General features: G+C 42.1%; 1 protein-coding gene across 4 annotated transcripts in view; it reads left to right on the top strand.

Moving 5' to 3' along the window:
• Positions 1-18,085, top strand: part of OCIAD2 (OCIA domain containing 2) — a 19,328-nt gene extending 1,243 nt beyond the window's left edge. The window contains exons 2-7 of one of the 4 annotated variants that reach the window (XM_012441067.2): positions 1,283-1,410; positions 7,396-7,492; positions 9,711-9,764; positions 13,146-13,193; positions 14,340-14,457; positions 17,901-18,085. In XM_012441067.2, coding sequence (XP_012296490.1) covers positions 1,345-1,410; positions 7,396-7,492; positions 9,711-9,764; positions 13,146-13,193; positions 14,340-14,457; positions 17,901-17,982 — 465 coding nt within the window. In that variant the 5' untranslated portion in view covers positions 1,283-1,344 and the 3' untranslated portion in view covers positions 17,983-18,085. Of the gene's footprint in view, positions 1-1,259; positions 1,411-7,395; positions 7,493-9,710; positions 9,765-13,145; positions 13,194-14,339; positions 14,458-17,900 lie in introns of all 4 variants that reach the window. The other 3 variants (XM_064366992.1, XM_064366987.1, XM_064366988.1) reach the window with 3 other exon arrangements.

Here is an 18,085-nt window from a genome sequence, read left to right as displayed (position 1 = left end):
TGAAGCCCACCATGCTGCCTCTGTAATCACATTAGGCACCTGTGATGAAACTTGATGGGAGTATGGGTCCCTTTAGCTCAAATGCTTCAAAGTTTAGTAATTGATGTAGGAAATAGAATTGTGCATAAGACGTTCATTTTGCAGAAGAAAAGCAGAAGTAGTGGTGGAGTTCAGGGCTCCACTCAGGGCAGGAGGAGGCTCAAAGTCCACCTGGATTATGTCCATCATTGCCAAATCCAAGGTCCACTTTTCTAAGCCATGTGAAGGTGTTGATGATTCACTCCCTCCTTCAGGAATTCCCTCCCCTCTGTATCAGCTATTCTTTCTCAGTCATTTCCTTGGCCTGCTTTTTTTTTCTTTTTAAATCTTTCTTTCTTCTCTTTTCAATATCCCCTTGGGTTCAATGTTCATATTTCCAAATACTGTTTTTAGACACATTTGTTCAAGTTCCCTGCTCTAACTCTCATGTCTATGATGGCAGTTCCCAAATTCATCTCTCTAGCCTACCCCTGTTCTGGAACTCCAGACCCAAATAGTCAAATATTAACGAATATTAACAGCTAATTCTGTTTGCCCCCACAGGTACCCAAATCCAACATTTCCAAACCCAAATTTAGCCTCTCTATCAAAGATAGACAGAGCTGGGTTCCAGCCTGGGTTGCCACCAACAGCAAAAGTGACTGCCTGGTGGCTGTAGGATTTAGCATATCTATCAAAAATGCTGAATTCCCACCAGGGTCTTTGTTCAGGTCTCTGTAATTCCTGGCCCAGACTACTGCACCACCTTCCAACCTGGTTCTCCTGTTCCAGAGTCCATCTGCCTTCCACAGATCCTCCTGAAAGCTTAGGAGTCCTAGTCCCTCTTGTGACCTGACTAGATGGAATGGACCGTCCTTCATTTCCTTCCCTAGCATCCTGTGCATACCCCAAGGGAACCCTTTTCATGTTGTATAACTGTTAACTTGTCTGTCTCCCTCTGTGGACTGTGAATTCCTTCAGCAGTGATCTTGTCTTATCCTTCTTCATACCCCCAGGCTGGCACATAATCAACACTCAGTGCACAGTGTGATATTTCACTCTATTCTAAATCTGATCTGTCCCACATTAGTGAGTGAATGTGTGTATGCTAGTGGAAGAGGGGCACGAGAAGTTGAGTTTGCGGATGGACTAATGACAAAAGGAAAATGAGTTTTCCAAATAACTCCAGTGGATCCTCAGGATGCTTTTAAGCTTGATACAAACGTTCAGTCATGGCATAGTGATTCTCTTCTACGGTCCTTAGACACTGGGTCAAGGAGTAAGCAGAGGATAATCAACTGGAAGGAGAGCAAGCACAAGGTCATCATGGCTTCAGCGTCTACTCGTGGAAACCAAGATAAAGATCCCCATTTGCCACCACCAAGCAAGCAGGTATACTTTTATCTTTATTGATCAATTTGTTGAGCCAGGCTCTCACACTGTCACCCAGACCAGAGTGCAGTGGTGCAATTATGGCTCACTACAGCCTCAAACTGCTGGATTAAGCGATCCTCCTACTTGAGCTTCTCACTTAACTGGGATGACAGGTGCAGGACACCATGCCTGGCTAATTATTTTTTTGTGGTTAGACATGAGGTCTCACTATATTGCCCAAGCTGATCTCAAAGTTCTGGCCTCAGTTAATCCGCCTATCTAGGCCTATTGAAATGCTGGGATTACAGGTGTGAGCCACCATTCCTGGTCAGGTATAGTTTTAATTGCAGGACCTGCCATCTAAAAAAATATATATCATACAGGATTTTTATTAAATTTCATCCTTAACCAGTATCTTATTTTTTTCAATCTGGCACTTTGTTGGATGGGCTTTTGAAAAAAAAAAAGCCGCTTTTCAAAGCAGCTGAAAAGTGTGTTTTCAGCTGCTTTGAAAAGAAGCCTTTTAAAATTTTATTTATAAAATCCTTTATTTTTACTCTTTCTTCTTTAGAATCCAGTCTTACTAACTCTTAGATGAACTGTCAGTGACTCAAGAGGTTTCTGATAGCAGAGCAAAACTCTTTATAGACTCTAACAGAATGGCACATATTGCATTCATTCATTCATTCATTTATAGAGATAGGGGTCCCATTATATTTCCCACGCAGGTCTCAAACACCTGAGCTCAAATGATCCTCCCACCTCAGCCTCCCAAAGTGCTGGGATTACAGGCGTGAGTCACCACACCTGGTGACATTTTGCTTATTTTTTTTTACATTTTTATTACTATGGGTAGATGCACTAATCCTATGCTGCTGACAGGTGTTACTGTTCAAGGTGGCAGAGTCTTTAATTACTAATTAGCTAGCAGGTTGAGAATCCAAGTGTTAATGTGAAAACCATTTTTCAACTTGTTAGGAATGGATACTGTGTATTTCAGGAATATATCAATGAACAAAAGAGAGCTCAGGCACAGTGCCTCATGCCTGTAATCCTAGCGCTTTGGGAGACCGAGGTGGGCAGATCACCTGAAGTTGGGAGTTCAAGACCAGCCTGACCAACCCTGTTTCATACAAAATTAGCCAGGCGTGGTGACGCATGCCTGTAATCCCAGCTACTCAGTAGGCTGAGGCAGGAGAATCGCTTGAACCCAGGAGGCAGAAGTTGTGGTGAGATGAGATCATGCCATTGCACTCCAGCCTAGGCAACAAGAGCAAAACTCCATCTCTGATGGGTCAATAGCATTCATATTCAAGCTGAAAATAGGGTATGGAGGCAGTAATGTTTAAGGAGCAAAGTTTAGGCAAGGCAAACAGACAAATGATAGAAAGTCACAAGGAGAATTATTTGGATACCTGAGTTGCCTCCGTGAAATGGAGAGTCATCAAACATTCATTGCTGTATAGAAAAGGATCACCAGAGCTCCTTTTCTTTTCTTTTTTTTTTTTTTTGAGATGGAGTCTCGCTCTGTCACCCAGGCTAGAGTGCAGTGGTGCCATCTCTGCTCACTGCAACCTCCGCCTCCCGGGTTCAACCAATTCTCCCACTTCAGTCTCCTGAGTAGCTGGGATTACAGGCACCCGCCACCACACCTGGCTAATTTTTGTATTTTTAGTAGAGACGAGATTTCACCATGTTGGCCAGGCTGGTCTTGAACTCCTGACCTCAAGTGGTCTGCCTGCCTCGGCCTTCCAAAGCACTGGGATTACAGGCTGACTGCAGGACTGGAAGCAATTATGATAGCCAGGGTATGTGCATTTGTTTATTAAGGGGAGGCAGTCCTTATTTCTGCCCCAGGCACAGCCAAGAGCAAGAGCAAATATTTACCCTGGGCATCTGGAGGCGTGCATGTGCTAAGGAAGGAAGATAAGTGGAGACTGAGAGCAGCTCCTTCTGCTGCTGTGACTCACCCTGGGACTTACTGCATCTTTGCCCTGTGCCTTGGGGAGTTGCAGAGAGAAAAGAGGGAGGTCGCCAGCTTGGGCTGCTTATAGAGCTCCACAGATGCTGGTGCCACAGGGTTTCTCCAACCCATTCATTGGCATCACATATGTAAAGTGCTTGGCCCAGGACCAGCCCCATACAAAGTGCTCAAGAAATGGTGACCATCCTGTACATTGGCATCTACTACACAGAAAATCTAAAAAAGACAGTGGCTAGATCAGCACAATCGAACTACACTTCAAGAGTTAAGGAGCTGCACTGCAACCAGAAAAACACAGGTTTTTGCCCTGGAGATAAATGGCAAAGAACCCACATAAATAATTCACAAAAAAGGAAATACAAGTGTGACTTCTTTTTTTTCTTTTTGAGACGGAGTCTCGTTCTGTCGCCCAGGCTGGAGTGCAGTGGTGCAATTTCAGCTCACCGCAACCTCTGCATCCCAGGTTCTAGCAATTCCCTGCCTCAGCCTCCCAGGTAGCTGGGACTACAGGTGCACACCACTACACCTGCTACACCTGGCTAATTTTTTGTATTGTTTTAGTAGAGACAGGGTTTCACTGTGTTGCCAGGCTGGTCTCAAACTCCTTAGCTCAGGCAATCCACCCACCTTGGCTTCCCAAAGTGCTAGGATTACAGGTGTGAGCCACTGTGCCCAGCCTGTGACTTCTATAGTAAAGAAAAAGTTAAATTAAAAAAAAAAAAAATTTAATGAGGCTAGGCATGGTGGCTCACACCTGTAAACCTGGCACTTTGGGAAGTCAAAGTGGGACAATCACTTGAGGCCAGGAGTTCAAGATCAGCCTGAGAAACATAGGGAGATGCCCCCAGCTCTATATAAAAAAAAAATTTTTTTTCTTTTAATTAGCCGGGCAAGGTGGTGTGCACTTATAGTCTCAGCTACTCAGAAGGCTGAGGTGGGAGGATTACTTGAGTCCAGGAGTTTGAGACTGCAGCAAGCTATGATGGCACCACTCTACTCCAGGCTGGGTGACAGAGCAAGAACTTGTCTCTAAAAAAATAAAATAAAATAAAATGGTCAAAATGGCAAATATTATATGTATTTTTCCACAAAAAAATTAATGAGCCAATACAAAAAGATTACAACCCAGATCCAATTACAGGAATTGCCTGAAAACCATAGAGAAGGGCAGTGTAGCTGAAGAATATGTAGAGATACTCAAACACATTCGTTAGCAAAGAAGTAATTCCAAGCGTTAACAAAATTCTTTCTTTCTTTTTGTGAGCCAAAGATTTATTTCTTCATTTCTTGCATTTAAAGTACTCTTCAATGACATCCTTAGTCTGAGACTGCTTGCCATAGTCCTTTTTTGGGGGGACAGAGTCTTGCTCTGTCACCAGGCTGTAGTGTAGTGGCCCAATCTCGGCTCACTGCAACCTCCACCTCCCAGGTTGAAGTGATTCTCCTGCCTCAGCCTCCCGAGTAGCTGGGACTACAGGCGCATGACACCGTGCCCGGCTAATTTTTGTATTTTTTTAGTAGAGACGGGGTTTCACCATGCTGGCCAGGCTGGCCTTGATCTCTTGACCTTGTGATCCGCCCGCCTCGGCCTCCCAAAGTGCTGGGATTACAGGCATGAGCCACTGCGCCTGGTCTCCTTGCCATAGTCCTTAACTACTCCACAGCTGCAACCAACCACTTTACCGGGGTTCCTCTGTCCGTTTTACAGAGGCTTACACATTCCCCTAATTTCTTGTTGTCATCAACCTTAATTAGGTTGATTTGGTGTTCAGCACAAAAGGCCTCTGCCAACTTCACGGGCATAGGCTCCTCACAGTTGGATGCGAGCACACAAAGATGGGCTTGGTGCTTGCCTAAGGTTTTGGCAGCTTCGCTAATTCCACGTGCTAGGCCATCGTGGATGAGGGCGGTCTTCAGCACCTCTTGTAAAGCAGTATTAACGTCCATTACACCTCCAGCAGCAATGCCTTCCTCGGCCACGGCGGTGAGTTAAAGGTGAAGCCGAATCTTGAAGCGGCGGCGGCAAGGAAAGAGCCAAACTTCTTTCTTTAACTTGCTTGGAATCGTCTTTACCCATGCCTAGCTGTTACACAGGCTACGTAGCCGGGAGGGAGTGTTCCGGCCCTGCTGGTAGGGGTGGAGACTGCGCAGCCATTGAGGAGAGCGGTCTAGCAACACTCAGTCGCAGTAAGAATATACACGCCCTGAGCTTTACTTCTAGGTTGGTGTCTGAAAAATGTTCTCTCGTGAGTCCACAGGGGGAACATGAGGTGGTGGGGCCTCGGAGGCATTGTGCAGAATTATACAGCTGTTACAAGCAGCAGACTAGATGGAGACAGCAACATGGGTGGATCTTAAAAGCATAGAGCTGAGTTGAGAGGATTTTAAGAATCAAATATATAAAACAGTGCTATTTACATTAAAAAGATATATTCACCGAAGATAATGAATATTTCACAAGAATGGATAGAAATAAAAGATCCGTCCGGGTTCGGTGGCTCACGCCTGTAATCCCAGCACTTTGGGAGGCCGAGGCGGGCGGATCACGAGGTCAGGAGTTCAAGACCAGCCTAGCCAAAGTGATGAAACCCTGTCTCTACTAAAAATATGAAAATTAGTTGGGCATGGTGGCGCATGCCTGTAATCCTAGCTACTCCGGAGGCTGAGCAGGAGAATTGCTTGAACTGGGACCCGAGAGGGGAGGTTGCAGTGAACTGAGATCACGCCACTGCACTCCAGCCTGGGCTACAGAGCGAGACTCCATCTCAAAAAAAAAAAAAAAAAGAAAAGAAAAAAAGAAATAAAAGATCCAAGGATGTTATCGAAGAGTACTTCAAATGCAAGAAATGAAGAAATAAATCTTTGGCTCATACACACAAAAAAAAAAAAGAAAGAAAGAAAGAAAAGGAAAAAGTCACCCAGAATGGGCAGAGGGGAAAGAATGGAGAATGTGGAAGAGAGTGAGTGATTAAAACATATGTACCAACAAAGCAAAAGGAATGGTAAAAGATGGGAGTTGGTCTAGATGACAGCATATGAACTTGATTTAAAAAAAAAAAACACTGCAAGGCCAGGCATGGTTGCTTACGCCTGTAATCCTAGCACTTTGGGAGGCAAGGGAGGGCAGATTGCTTGAGCTCAGGAGTTGGAGGCCAGCCTGGGCAACATGGCAAAACCCCATGGTCTCTATAGTCCTAGTTACTAGGGGAGCTGAGGCAGGAGGATTGCTTGAACCAGGGAGGTAGAGGCTACAGTGAGCCACGATCACACCACTGGACTGTAGCCCAGGTGACAAAGTGATACCCTGTCCAAAAAAAAAACACTGCAGAACACACTATGTACCCACAACAATTAAATTTTTTTTAATTTTTAATAAAGTCCAAAAAATACTACAGAACTAATCAAAATAGTTATGTCAACTATGTCAATATTTACATGAGAAATTATATGCACACCACTTATAAATGTGTTTTAAAAAGTGTCCAGATTGAAAGTAAACTATGTTGACTAATAAAAAGCAGTCCATTGATGATTTCACAGTCTAAAAATGCATGCAGAAGTGCATATACATAGGTGCTCTGAGTGTGATGCCCGATGTCTAACTATTGTGCTGGGGAAAATCTCTCTCCTCACCCGGGAGACAATGTTCAGTTGGGTGTTAAGACCAGTCAGGCGAAGGGAGTGAACAGCATTCTAGGTACAGTGAACCACGTAGAGGCATGGAGGTGGGGAAGGAAATGTGGCCTCAGCAGGGATTCAGCCTCACCACAAATCTGCTGCCTGCACCAGTGAATCACTCTCACTCTCCAGCTGGGATCCTTCTGTTGCCTAAGTCAATCAGTGTTCCCAGCGGGAAAGCACTCTTGGAAACTGATCGTTGCTTTAGGCTGTCTCTGGCACAGAACACACACTGTATTGCAAGTGAAGAGACCTCCCTGTTATCTTCTGGAGAAAACAGAAAACAAAGTGGGTGATTTTCGGATGATCTCAGTTAGCTCACCATGTAATTTTCCTTACAGAGCCTGTTGTTTTGTCCAAAATCAAAACTGCACATCCACAGAGCAGAGATTTCAAAGATTATGCGAGAATGTCAGGAAGAAAGTTTCTGGAAGAGAGGTAATTGCAACTAACACTGTATTTGTGGCAGCAAACTGCCTAGATATCATATTAGAATTGTGGTAATGACTTACTTTTGAGCAGGGACTTTGCATAACTATCTGAAGAACTTTGATATTCGGGGATGTTTAGAGTTTAAATCCAGGTTCATTCCTTATTTAGAACAGAGATAATATCTGATTAAGGAGCACTTTACCTCACTTAGCAAAAGGTGATGCACATGTAACTCTTCCCTTCCCCAAGAACATGTGACCAAGAACGCATACCAAGACTGTTATTTATAATTTGTCGACTCCCAAAGAGTGGACCTTCCTAAATTCCACTAGACTCTAAGCTTCGTAGAGTTCAGAAATAATGTCAGGTTCATCTGGAACTTCATCCTAGAGCCTAGCACAGTGCTCCATTCATAGAAAATACCTAATCGATATTTGTCGAATGAATGAAAAATGGCTGTGTTCCATTAATACTTCTCTTACACTGTCTCTGAAATAACATTTTCAGCTGAGTCACTTCCTCTTTCTGAGCCTGCCTCACATAAGAAAAGGGTGTGAATTCAGGCTGTGCATTAAGGTCTCTTCCAATTTAAAAAATGTGTGATTCAGCATTGGAAAATCGCATAGTAGAGCCTGTCGATATAGTCTCAATATTTTGCAACATGGCTGATGTGTGGATAATTTATACTTTGAAATACTCATTTTGATTTCTTAAGTCATTCAAATTTAGTATCACTTGTTTTAGAAATAACACTCTCAGGTCAAGCGCAGTGGCTTATGCCTGTAATCCCAGCACTTTGAGAGGCTGAGGTGGGTGGATCATGAGGTCAGGAGTTCAAGACCAGCCTGGCTAACATGGTGAAACCCCATCTCTACTAAAAATACAAAAATTAGCCAGGCGTGGTGGTAGGGGCCTGTAATCCCAGCTACTTGGGAGTCTGAGGCAGGAGAATTGCTTGAAACCAGGAGGCAGAAGTTGCAGTGAGCCAAGATCACGCCACTGCACTCCCGCCTGGGCAACAAAGCAAGACTCCACCTCAGAAAAAAAAAAAGAAAGAAAGAACACCTTCTAGAAGTTGATGTCCAGAAATTCATTCCAAAAATTTAATTGGGCCCTAGTATATTAACACTTCAGTATGACCTGTTTGCCCACTATGGGATAGCTATGAGTGGAAAAATTGGTTGCTATTTGATTTGTCTCGGTTGAACTAGAAAGAGCTACATGTTTATCACTACTCTCTGCTTTTGAAAGAAGTCATCTGACACATTTTGATAGACAGAACTAGAAACTGCTTTTCCCAGACTAAATTTCCTGTTTTAAAATTGTAGCTAAACATTACACATGTTTAACATGAATATAGTCATCTTGTAATCTTTAATTTGGATCATTGGGCAAATCCAAATTGTAAGAGAAAATGTCATTAAAAAGAAAAAGAAAGGCAGGGAACTGTCCTAGACTAAAGCAGATGGAAGAGTATGTGTAATGTATGATCCCTGAATTTCTGAATTGGAAAAAAACCCACAACTATTGGCCGACAGCTATTGGGCCAATTGGAGAGATTTGAATAACAATTGTGTATAAGTTAATATATTTTTTCTTGAGTATGAGTGTTCAATTTTGACCATGCTAATGGCGGTGTAACTACGTGCAGAAGCATTCTTGTTATTAGACGACACCTGCTGAAGTATTTAGTTACAGAGAGTCATAATGTTTGCAAATTTCACGTGGCTCAGAAAAAAAGGATAAATTTAAAAATGATAAAGCAAATTTGGAAAAATGTTCACAATTAATGAATCTAGATGAAGGGTATGTAGGAGTTTATTGTATTGCTTTTTAACATTTATGTAGGATTGAAAATTTCAAAATATACACATAGCTAAAGGCAGCTCCCAAATTCAATAGGTAAATATACTTATATCCTAAGATGCCTTTATTATATGTAATACTTAGAATCTGGTGCATGTTGGCATTCATTACAAGCGGATGTCAGAGATGAAGTAGCATAGGGTTCAAATTAATGCTGTGCCTCAGGGTGAGTGACTGGGGAAGATTCCAAGAAAATTCTCCACGCTGCACTTAATAAATATTTGTTAGTAAAGTAACAAACGAATAAAATTTCACTGACAAAGAAGGTAAGAGAAAAGCTCAGAGCAATTCTCCATAACTTCTAGGTGAGGTGCCAATTTTTCAAATACCAATATTAAAGGACATTTTTGCCTTACAGCTCTGCCTTTTTCTCTTGTAAGCATGCTTGTCACCCAGGGACTAGTCTACCAAGGTAAGGTTCAACATTTGTTAAATAATCTAATTTCAGAGAGCCCAGTTTTCTGTGACTCTCCTGGAAGCTTTTTGGCCCCTGGCACTTATTTTTTCGTGAAGGATTTATTTATGCAGACTTCTTCCTATTTTTAGCCTAAGTCCCCATCTCCCCAGAAAGCATACTAATCCCCAGAATTAGTGAATATATTGGGTTACCTGGCAAAAGGAAATCAAAGTTGTAGATGGAATTAGGGTTGTTAATCACCTGACCTTAAAACAGGGAGAGCATCCTGGGTGATCCAGGTGGGCCTGGTGTAACTAAAAGGGTCCTTAAAAGTGAGAGATGGGATCTGAAGGTGGAATCAGAGAGGTGGCAATCTGAGGACTCAGCTAAACATTGTTGGACTTGAAGATGGATGAAGGGGCCGTGAGCGAAGGATTGTGGGCAGCCTCAAGAAGCTAGAAAGGCACACCCTCCAGCCTCCAGATAGGAAGGCAGTCCATTTAAGGAATGCAGTTAAAACCTTGGTTTTCATCTGGTGAGACCCATTTTGGATGTCTGACCTCAAGAACTATAAGATAATAAATTTGCTTTGTTTACCGAAAAGAGAAGCAATCCCGTGCCTTTCTCTGTGCCGGAGTGCTGTGTCTTTCAGGGCCTCTGCATGTGGTTAGACAGATGGTTCCCTGTACAAATAAGGATGCTCTAGGAAGCGGGTGGGGAGCTGAAATCCACCCCAACCTGTGTCCACCACGCCATTTCTTTTGGCAAGAGGCTGCATCTGCCTGAGGTGGGCACTCTATCTCCTCCATAGAAGATTCTGTAAGGACCAGCGGCTGCCTTGTACCTCCCCGCACAACCTCTCCCTGCCTCTTAGTGTTTTCCCGTTTTCCTCTCGGTTCTTCTTCATCTCCTCCCTGTCTCCACCTGACTAGAGAACCCAGAGACTTTGCTTAGTCCCCAGGTGACAAGAAGGCACCTTATCCTGTTTAAGCCCATTTTATCTAACACTGCTGATTGCCAGGATTTTGCTTTATTTTTTATTTGTTTTAAATGACACGAGGTCTTGCTATGTTGCCCAAGCTGGTCTCAAACTCTTGGGCTCAAGTAATCCTCCTCCTTTAACCTCCTTGAGTAGCTAGGATTATAGGTACACGCCACCATGCCTGGCTTCTGATTATCAGGATTTTATGGGGGTCTTGGGGTTTTGTTTTGTGGGATTTTTGTTTGTTCATTCATTTTTGAGACAGGGTCTTACTCTGTTATCCAGTGCAGTGATACAATAGAGGCTCCATGAAGTCTCAACCTCCCAGGCTTAAGTGATGCTCCTACCTGAGCTTCCCAAGTGGCTGGGTCTATAGACACATGCCACCTCACCCAGATAATTTTTTAAAAAATTTCTGCAGAGACAGTGTCTCACTATATTGCCCAGGCTGATCTTGAACTCTGAGCTCAAGTGATCCTCCTGCCTCAGCCTTCCAAAGTGCTGGGATTACAGGGGTAAGCCACCACACCCAGACTTGATTACCGGGATCTTAAAAGGAACATTTGTACTCAGTAACTATGAAGGAGAAATCCTCGTTCTTTTCTGGGTCTTAAAAACCATATGTCGCATATCTAGGAGAATCCCACTCTGACCAATACCATTCTTGTCCATAAAGGTCATGCATTAAATATGATTTTATTTTTATAACTTGAAGGTAGCTTTTTGTAGAAGTAACGAGCATTTTTAGATCATTTTTTACACAGATAAAAATATGGGGGCTGGGACATATATGGAGATTATGGGGTTTTTTTTTTATACAGAGTCTTGCTCTGTTGCTCAGGCTGGAGTGCAGTGGCCTGATTTTGGCTCACTGCAACTTCCACCAGCTGGTTGAAGCAATTCTCCTGCCGAAACCTCCCTAGTAGCTGGGATTGCAGGCGTGCACTACCACATCCTGCTAATTTTCGTATTTTTAGTAGAGACGGAGTTTCACCATGTTGGCCAGGCTGGTCTCATACTCCTGACCTCAAGTGATCTGCCCACCTCAGCCTCCCAAAGTGCTGGGATTGCAGGCATGAGCCACCGCACCCAGTCAGGATTATGTTTTATAAATATTAAACTACTTCAGTTCTACTGCTTGTGATGTGAATATCCCCTTCAAAACTCAGGTTGAAATTTAACTACCATTGTAACAGTATTAAGAGATGGGGCCTTTAAGAGGTTAAATTATGAGGGCTCCACCCTCATAAATGGATTAATACTATTATCATAGGAGTAGTTCCTGATAAAAAGGATGCATTCAGCCTCTTGCTCTCTGTTTCCTGCACTTCCTTGCCATGGGATAACCCTGACTAGATGCCAGCTCTCTGTTCTTGGACTTCCCAGCCTCCAGAACTGTGAGCCAAGTGAACTTCTGTTCTTTATAAATTATCCAGCCTGTGGTATTCTGTTATAGCAGCAGAAAACAGACCAAGACATCTACCATCTTTTGCATCTTTGCTGATATATTTTTTCAGGGCTTGGTATCAGTTTTCTACAATTTCTCTAACAAATTACCACAAACACAGTGACTTAAAACAACATGAATGTATTATCCTACAGTTTTTGGAAGTCAGAATTCTGAAATGGGTCTCACAGGGCTGAAATCAAGGAGTCGGTCCAGCTATGTTCCTTCTGAAGGCTCTTGGGCTTCCTTTTCCTTTCCAGCTTCTAGAACCACCCATATTTCTTAACCAATGGCCCCTTCCTATGACTGTAAAGTCCACAACATCGAGCCAAGTTCTTCTCTTGCTGCCATCTCTCTCGTCCATCACCAGTTTCCTCTTCCACACTGAAGGATCACATTGGACCCACCCGGATCCTCTCTTTAAAGTTATCTGATTAGCAACATTAGTTCCGTTTTCCACCTAATCCCCATTTTGTGACATAATATATTCACCTTTTCCAGGAATTTGGACTTGGGTATCTCTAGAAGGCCGTTGTTCTAACTACCATGAGTTGTACTGTTTGCATTGTAAAATAGTGATATGTGAATGTGCACATGGAAACTTTCTATGTTGAGTTGTTTAAAAGGGAAAGAAGATGATGACTAATGTCTTTGAACACTGTTGTTAGCCCTACCTTTGCTTGATGTCCTTGAATCAGTCTTGAATTGTCTGTTTCATATTATTTTTCTGCACATTAAAGCTAATATTTGTAATTTACCTAAAATGACTATCTGGGAGTTAAAGTCAATGAGAATTGAATCATAGCTCTTTTAAGATCATCTTTTTAAAGTCAGAATATGTATACATTTAAGAAATTTTATATCTTAAATTTTGGAGGTTTCTTTATGCTTTAACTTATAATTTATAACTTATAACTTAAATAAGTTATAAAATGAAATAATACTGTATTTCTGTATTACTCCTTAGGTTATTTGGCAGCTAATCCTAGATTTGGATCATTGCCCAAAGTTGCCCGTAAGTCATAAAAATAAAAAAGCAAGCCAGACATGGTGGCTCACATCTGTAATCTCAGCTCTTTGGGAGGCTGAGGTGGGTGGGTTGCTTGAGTCCAGGAGTTCGAGACCAGCCTGGGCAACACGGTGAAACCTTGTATCTATTTTTAAAAATTATAATAAATAAATAAAAATTTTAAAAGCAGATTCATTTTAGGGGAAAAAAAAGACATTACTAGCAACTGGAGATATGAATTTCCAGCCTAAGTAAACTGCCTGTATTGGCTTTTTGAAAAATCAGCCTCTATTTTCTGCCACTCTGCATTTCTTAGTTCATTCATCACTTTCTGATATACAGCTCAGCAGTAGGGACTTCTCCTTAGATCATCCTTAAAGCACGGCCTAAGAGGGACTGGCAGGATATACAATAAGATTTTCAATAGCAGAGCCTCTGAATGATACATCCTTTAGGGATTTTTATTTTCTTCTTTTGGCCTGGCCACTCTTTTCAAAATATTTTCTACAATGCATATAAAAAATGAGTAATTTTTAAGAATTGGGGGATTTCTAATAATAGATTCACTGCAAACTTGGGGTTTCATCTTCTTCCACCTGTATCAATAGATCTTTTATATATAAAAAGGATGCATTCCAGTTGAGAGTCTGAAACTGCATTTATTCCTAGCAGGAGAAAGAGGTTTGAGATCTCTTCCATAGGAGGGTCCCTCTCCCTCTGACCTCTCTCCTATAGGCAAGATGGACTGAAGCTCTCCACTACTCCAAGGCCATAAGGAAGATTAGGGGTGTTTCAACCCAGTGATTGGAGGCTGTATATAGCCACAACCCAGACCCCACCTTCCCCTGCCCCGGTGGTCTCAACCATTTGCTTGACAGGTGGCCCCTCTTCTGGCTGACTGTCTCCAGGACAGCACTGTGGCTTGCTCTGTCCTGGCCCTTCTACCACCAGTTCAAAGCTGAGATCAGGAAGTCTCCAGTTCCCAATCCTGCTCATTTTAAATAGAGACTTCATTCTCAGAGTTTTCATTCATTGATTTAGCATGGTACTTTTAATTTTAAAATTACTAGCATTAACTTTTAAAGCTCTAAAAGATAACTAATGGAGAGGATTCTCAACCTTTAAATGATCTCTCCCAACCTGCTTTTACAGTTGCTGGTCTCTTGGGATTTGGCCTTGGAAAGGTGTCATACATAGGAGCATGCCAGAGTAAATTCCATTTTTTTGAAGATCAACTTCGTGGGGCTGGTTTTGGTCCACAGCATAACAGGTTTGTAATCTGTTTGATTGAGGGACTGAAATGTAATTATAAAAATTAAATGAAAGATTACTGACTTTAATATTAAACACAATTTTTAAAATTCATATGTTAAAGAAGTTTTAACTCCCAGGTTTAAAGTTGTTGCTACGCAACTTCAATAATAACTCTGTTATTACAGCTACTTACCTATTTCATTTGTTCAATAAATATTTAATGGGTACCTACTGTGTTCAAAGCATTATGCAAGTTTCTAAAGAATTTCTTGGCCAGGTTTGGTGGCTTACACCCGTAATCCCAGCTCTTTGGGAGGCTGAGGCAGGTGGATCACCTGAGGTCAGGAGTTCGAGGCCAGCCTTGCCAACATGCTGAAAACCTGTCTCTACTAAAAATACAAAAATAGGCCTGGCATGGTGGTGCATGACTGCCATCCCAGCTACTAGCGGGGCTGAGGCAGGAGGATCGCTTGAACCTGGGAGGCAGACGTTGCAGTAAGCTGAGATCATGCCACTGCATTCCAGCCTGGGCAATAGAGTGAGACTCCATCTCAGAAAAACAAACAAACAAAAAAGGAATTCCTCAATGAGCAGATATGGCTTTCACCATCACAGAGTCACACAAAACTTTAACAGTTTCTAGGCCGGGTGCAGTGGCTCACGCCTGTAATCCCAGCACTTTGGGAGGCCAAAGCAGGTGGATCACCTGAGATCGGGAGTTCAAGACCAGCCTGACCAACATGGAGAAACCCCATCTCTACTAAAAAATACAAAATTAGCTGGGCGTGGTGGTGCATGCCTGTAATCCCAGCTACTTGGGAGGCTGAGGCAGGAGAATTGCTTGAACCCGGGAGGCAGAGGTTGTGGTGAGCCGAGATTGCGCCGTTGCACTCCAGCCTAGGCAACAAGAACGAAACCCATCTCAAAAAACAAACCAACAATAAAAACTAAAACAAAAACAAAAAAAACTTAACAGTTTCCTTTACGGCAGGGCTCCGCGGAGCTGCTACTATGTTAATACTGTATATATCATGATTTTCTATAGGGGAAATAGACAGTACGACTTTGGAGTTAATGGCATCACCTCTGCTGTTACAGTGCTTAGGTTGAAAACCAGTTCCACCACTTACTAAGCTGTGTGACCCTGCAAGTTTCTTAAGCTCTCTGATCTTCAGTTTTGTTATGTGTACAAAATGGTAATCAGGATAGTTTTTATGAGATGTAAAGGATAGAAATGATTATTCATGACTCTCAGTAAGTGCTCAGTAAACATTAGCTATTGCTACTATTTCTACCATAGTAGTTACAAGACTAGTGTTGGGGACACATTTCTCTAAAGACCCCTTGCTGGTCACAGTGGGTTCTATCTAAGAAGCAGCACAATATGGCAAAAACAAACTGGACTAGAAGTCAAAACACCCAAGTTCCTTTTCTAATTATGTGACTGGAAAGCCATGTTCCCTAGTCCTGGAGTGATAGATGGAACCTTCAATACTGTCTCTTTTTGATGAGCTGCATGAGACCCAGAGAGCTTCAGAGACCTTCTGAAGGTGACATCATTAGCAGTGGGTGGAAAAGGGTCTCTCACCTCAGATCATCTGTTTTCCAAACCCTTACTTTTCCCATTACAGAAGCAAGGCCACCAGTGCATCATTAATTCCATATTTACAGACAGCACTAACTATAGTTCATCCTTGCAAAGTTATGTTTTAGAGTCAGCTTGCTGGGGAGGAATTGATCACATGATTCTGGTCTGTGTAGGAAAGTAGGAAAAAGTAGCATAACAAGGAGAGAATTTTGTTGACTGCTTCCTCTTCAATTTCAGGAGTGTCTTTTGCAATTAACCAACTTTGGATTTCAGAATAATTATAAACACAAAACTGAAATCTACATTTTTCAGACAATGTCCATTGTGAAAGGAGGTGATTGAAGTAACTAGTTTCTAGGGCTCCTTTAAGCTCTGCTTTCTGTGGTTTCATTTTGCCTTCCCACTGCCAGCCACAGAAGTCCCACTCTGGACTTGCATTTGTAGCTGGTAACCAATTGCTGTGCCCTATGTGAAGGGCCATTACCAGCACATCTGAAAGGCAATAATGCACCAAGCTATTTGATTTTCTAGTGAAGGGAAAGTAGAGTGGGGCACTTGACTAAGTTGAGGTAGAGGAGAGAGTTAAGGAATAGGCATTAAGGAGGACTGCTTGGAGGAGGTGATGATGCTTGACTTGAATCTTAGTAGATTCAAGTAGTAGGAACTATAGCAGAAGGTATGACAAGAGGAGATACAGCAGGAGCTATGGCTACAGTAGGAGCTATAGCGGGGTTGAAGAAGGGGATTCCAGTCCAGGAGTAGTATGTAGAGAGGGGAGATTTTCATTATTAAAGGGAATCATAAATACATCCTATGGCTGGAGCATAAAGAGCTATTGGGAAAGGCAGATGACAAGCTGGAAGTCCAGGCAGGTAGAGGTCAGCTTCTGGAGGAATTTATGCCATGCTTAAGGATTTTTTTCATTCTCAAAGCAGTGGGGGGAAATAAGTGAGAGAAAGGGGTTCCTCACCCACATGTTCAGGGTTTTACAATAGCAGTTTGTGGCCTTGCTACCTTTCAAGTAATCCTTCCCACCCAAGCCAGGTTGAATGAGTTTTCTATCATTCAAAACACATCCTATCACTGTGCTGCATAAATAAAGTCGTCCTGTTGCAAAGTCCTCACAGTAGTAGATGTTCAGTAAATGTTTGTTGAATTTGTAAGATTATAAAACTTTAATGCAAGGAGGGACTTGAGGACACCATTCCATATTCAAATGTTAATATTATTCTAGAACGAAGCTGTGCATTTTCCCTGCTGTCCTAAGGGAATACCAAGGGAAAGTTAGGCAAACTATAAGCCAGAAATTCTGGAAGTATCATTATTTTTTTAATTTAAAAAATTATGTGTGTATATATGTGCACGTGTGTGTCTGTTCAAACCTAACTCTATAGGTATATAGTCCAATCCTGGATCAATGCACTGTATATTTATAATTTTTATGCTATTGTTAGAAATTACTCAAATTAAAAAAGAATTAATATGTCCAACCCCTGCTGGACCCTGACCACAAATACAACCATCTGTTTCAATATAAAGCTCATTATTTGCTTTTAGGGGTGTGAAATTCTGGGGTCATAAACCAAGCAACAATTCCTATTATTTCTGGAAAAACAAGCCTAGTGAACTTTAGCATAAACTATATCTCTAATATTGTGTTGAGGCCAGGTGCAGTGGTTCACGCCTATAGTCTCAGATACTCGAGAGGGTTGGGTGGGAGGATCCCTTGATGCCAGCGGTTCGAGACCAGCCTGGGAAACAAAAGTCTTTTTTAAAAAAGACTTTTTAAGTTAAAATAATAATCATAATAATAAGGCTAGAGCTTCCAGTGTCAGAGTACAAACCACTGTCTATTTTTGCTTCTCTTCTAGGCACTGCCTGCTTACCTGTGAGGAATGCAAAATAAAGCATGGATTAAGTGAGAAGGGAGACTCTCAGCCTTCAGCTTCCTAAACTCTGTGTCTCTGACTTTCAAAGTTTTTTTAAACCTCTGAATTTGTACACATTTAAAATTTCAAGTGTACTTTAAAATAAAATACTTCTAATGGAACAAAAA

Source organism: Aotus nancymaae, unplaced genomic scaffold (assembly GCF_030222135.1).
Source record: "Aotus nancymaae isolate 86718 unplaced genomic scaffold, 86718_ANA_hifiasm-v0.15.2.pri h1tg000006l, whole genome shotgun sequence".
Lineage (NCBI taxonomy): Eukaryota > Metazoa > Chordata > Mammalia > Primates > Aotidae > Aotus > Aotus nancymaae.
The sequence above is the reverse complement of the archived record's forward strand: the minus strand, read 5'-3'. Positions and strand labels throughout refer to the sequence as shown.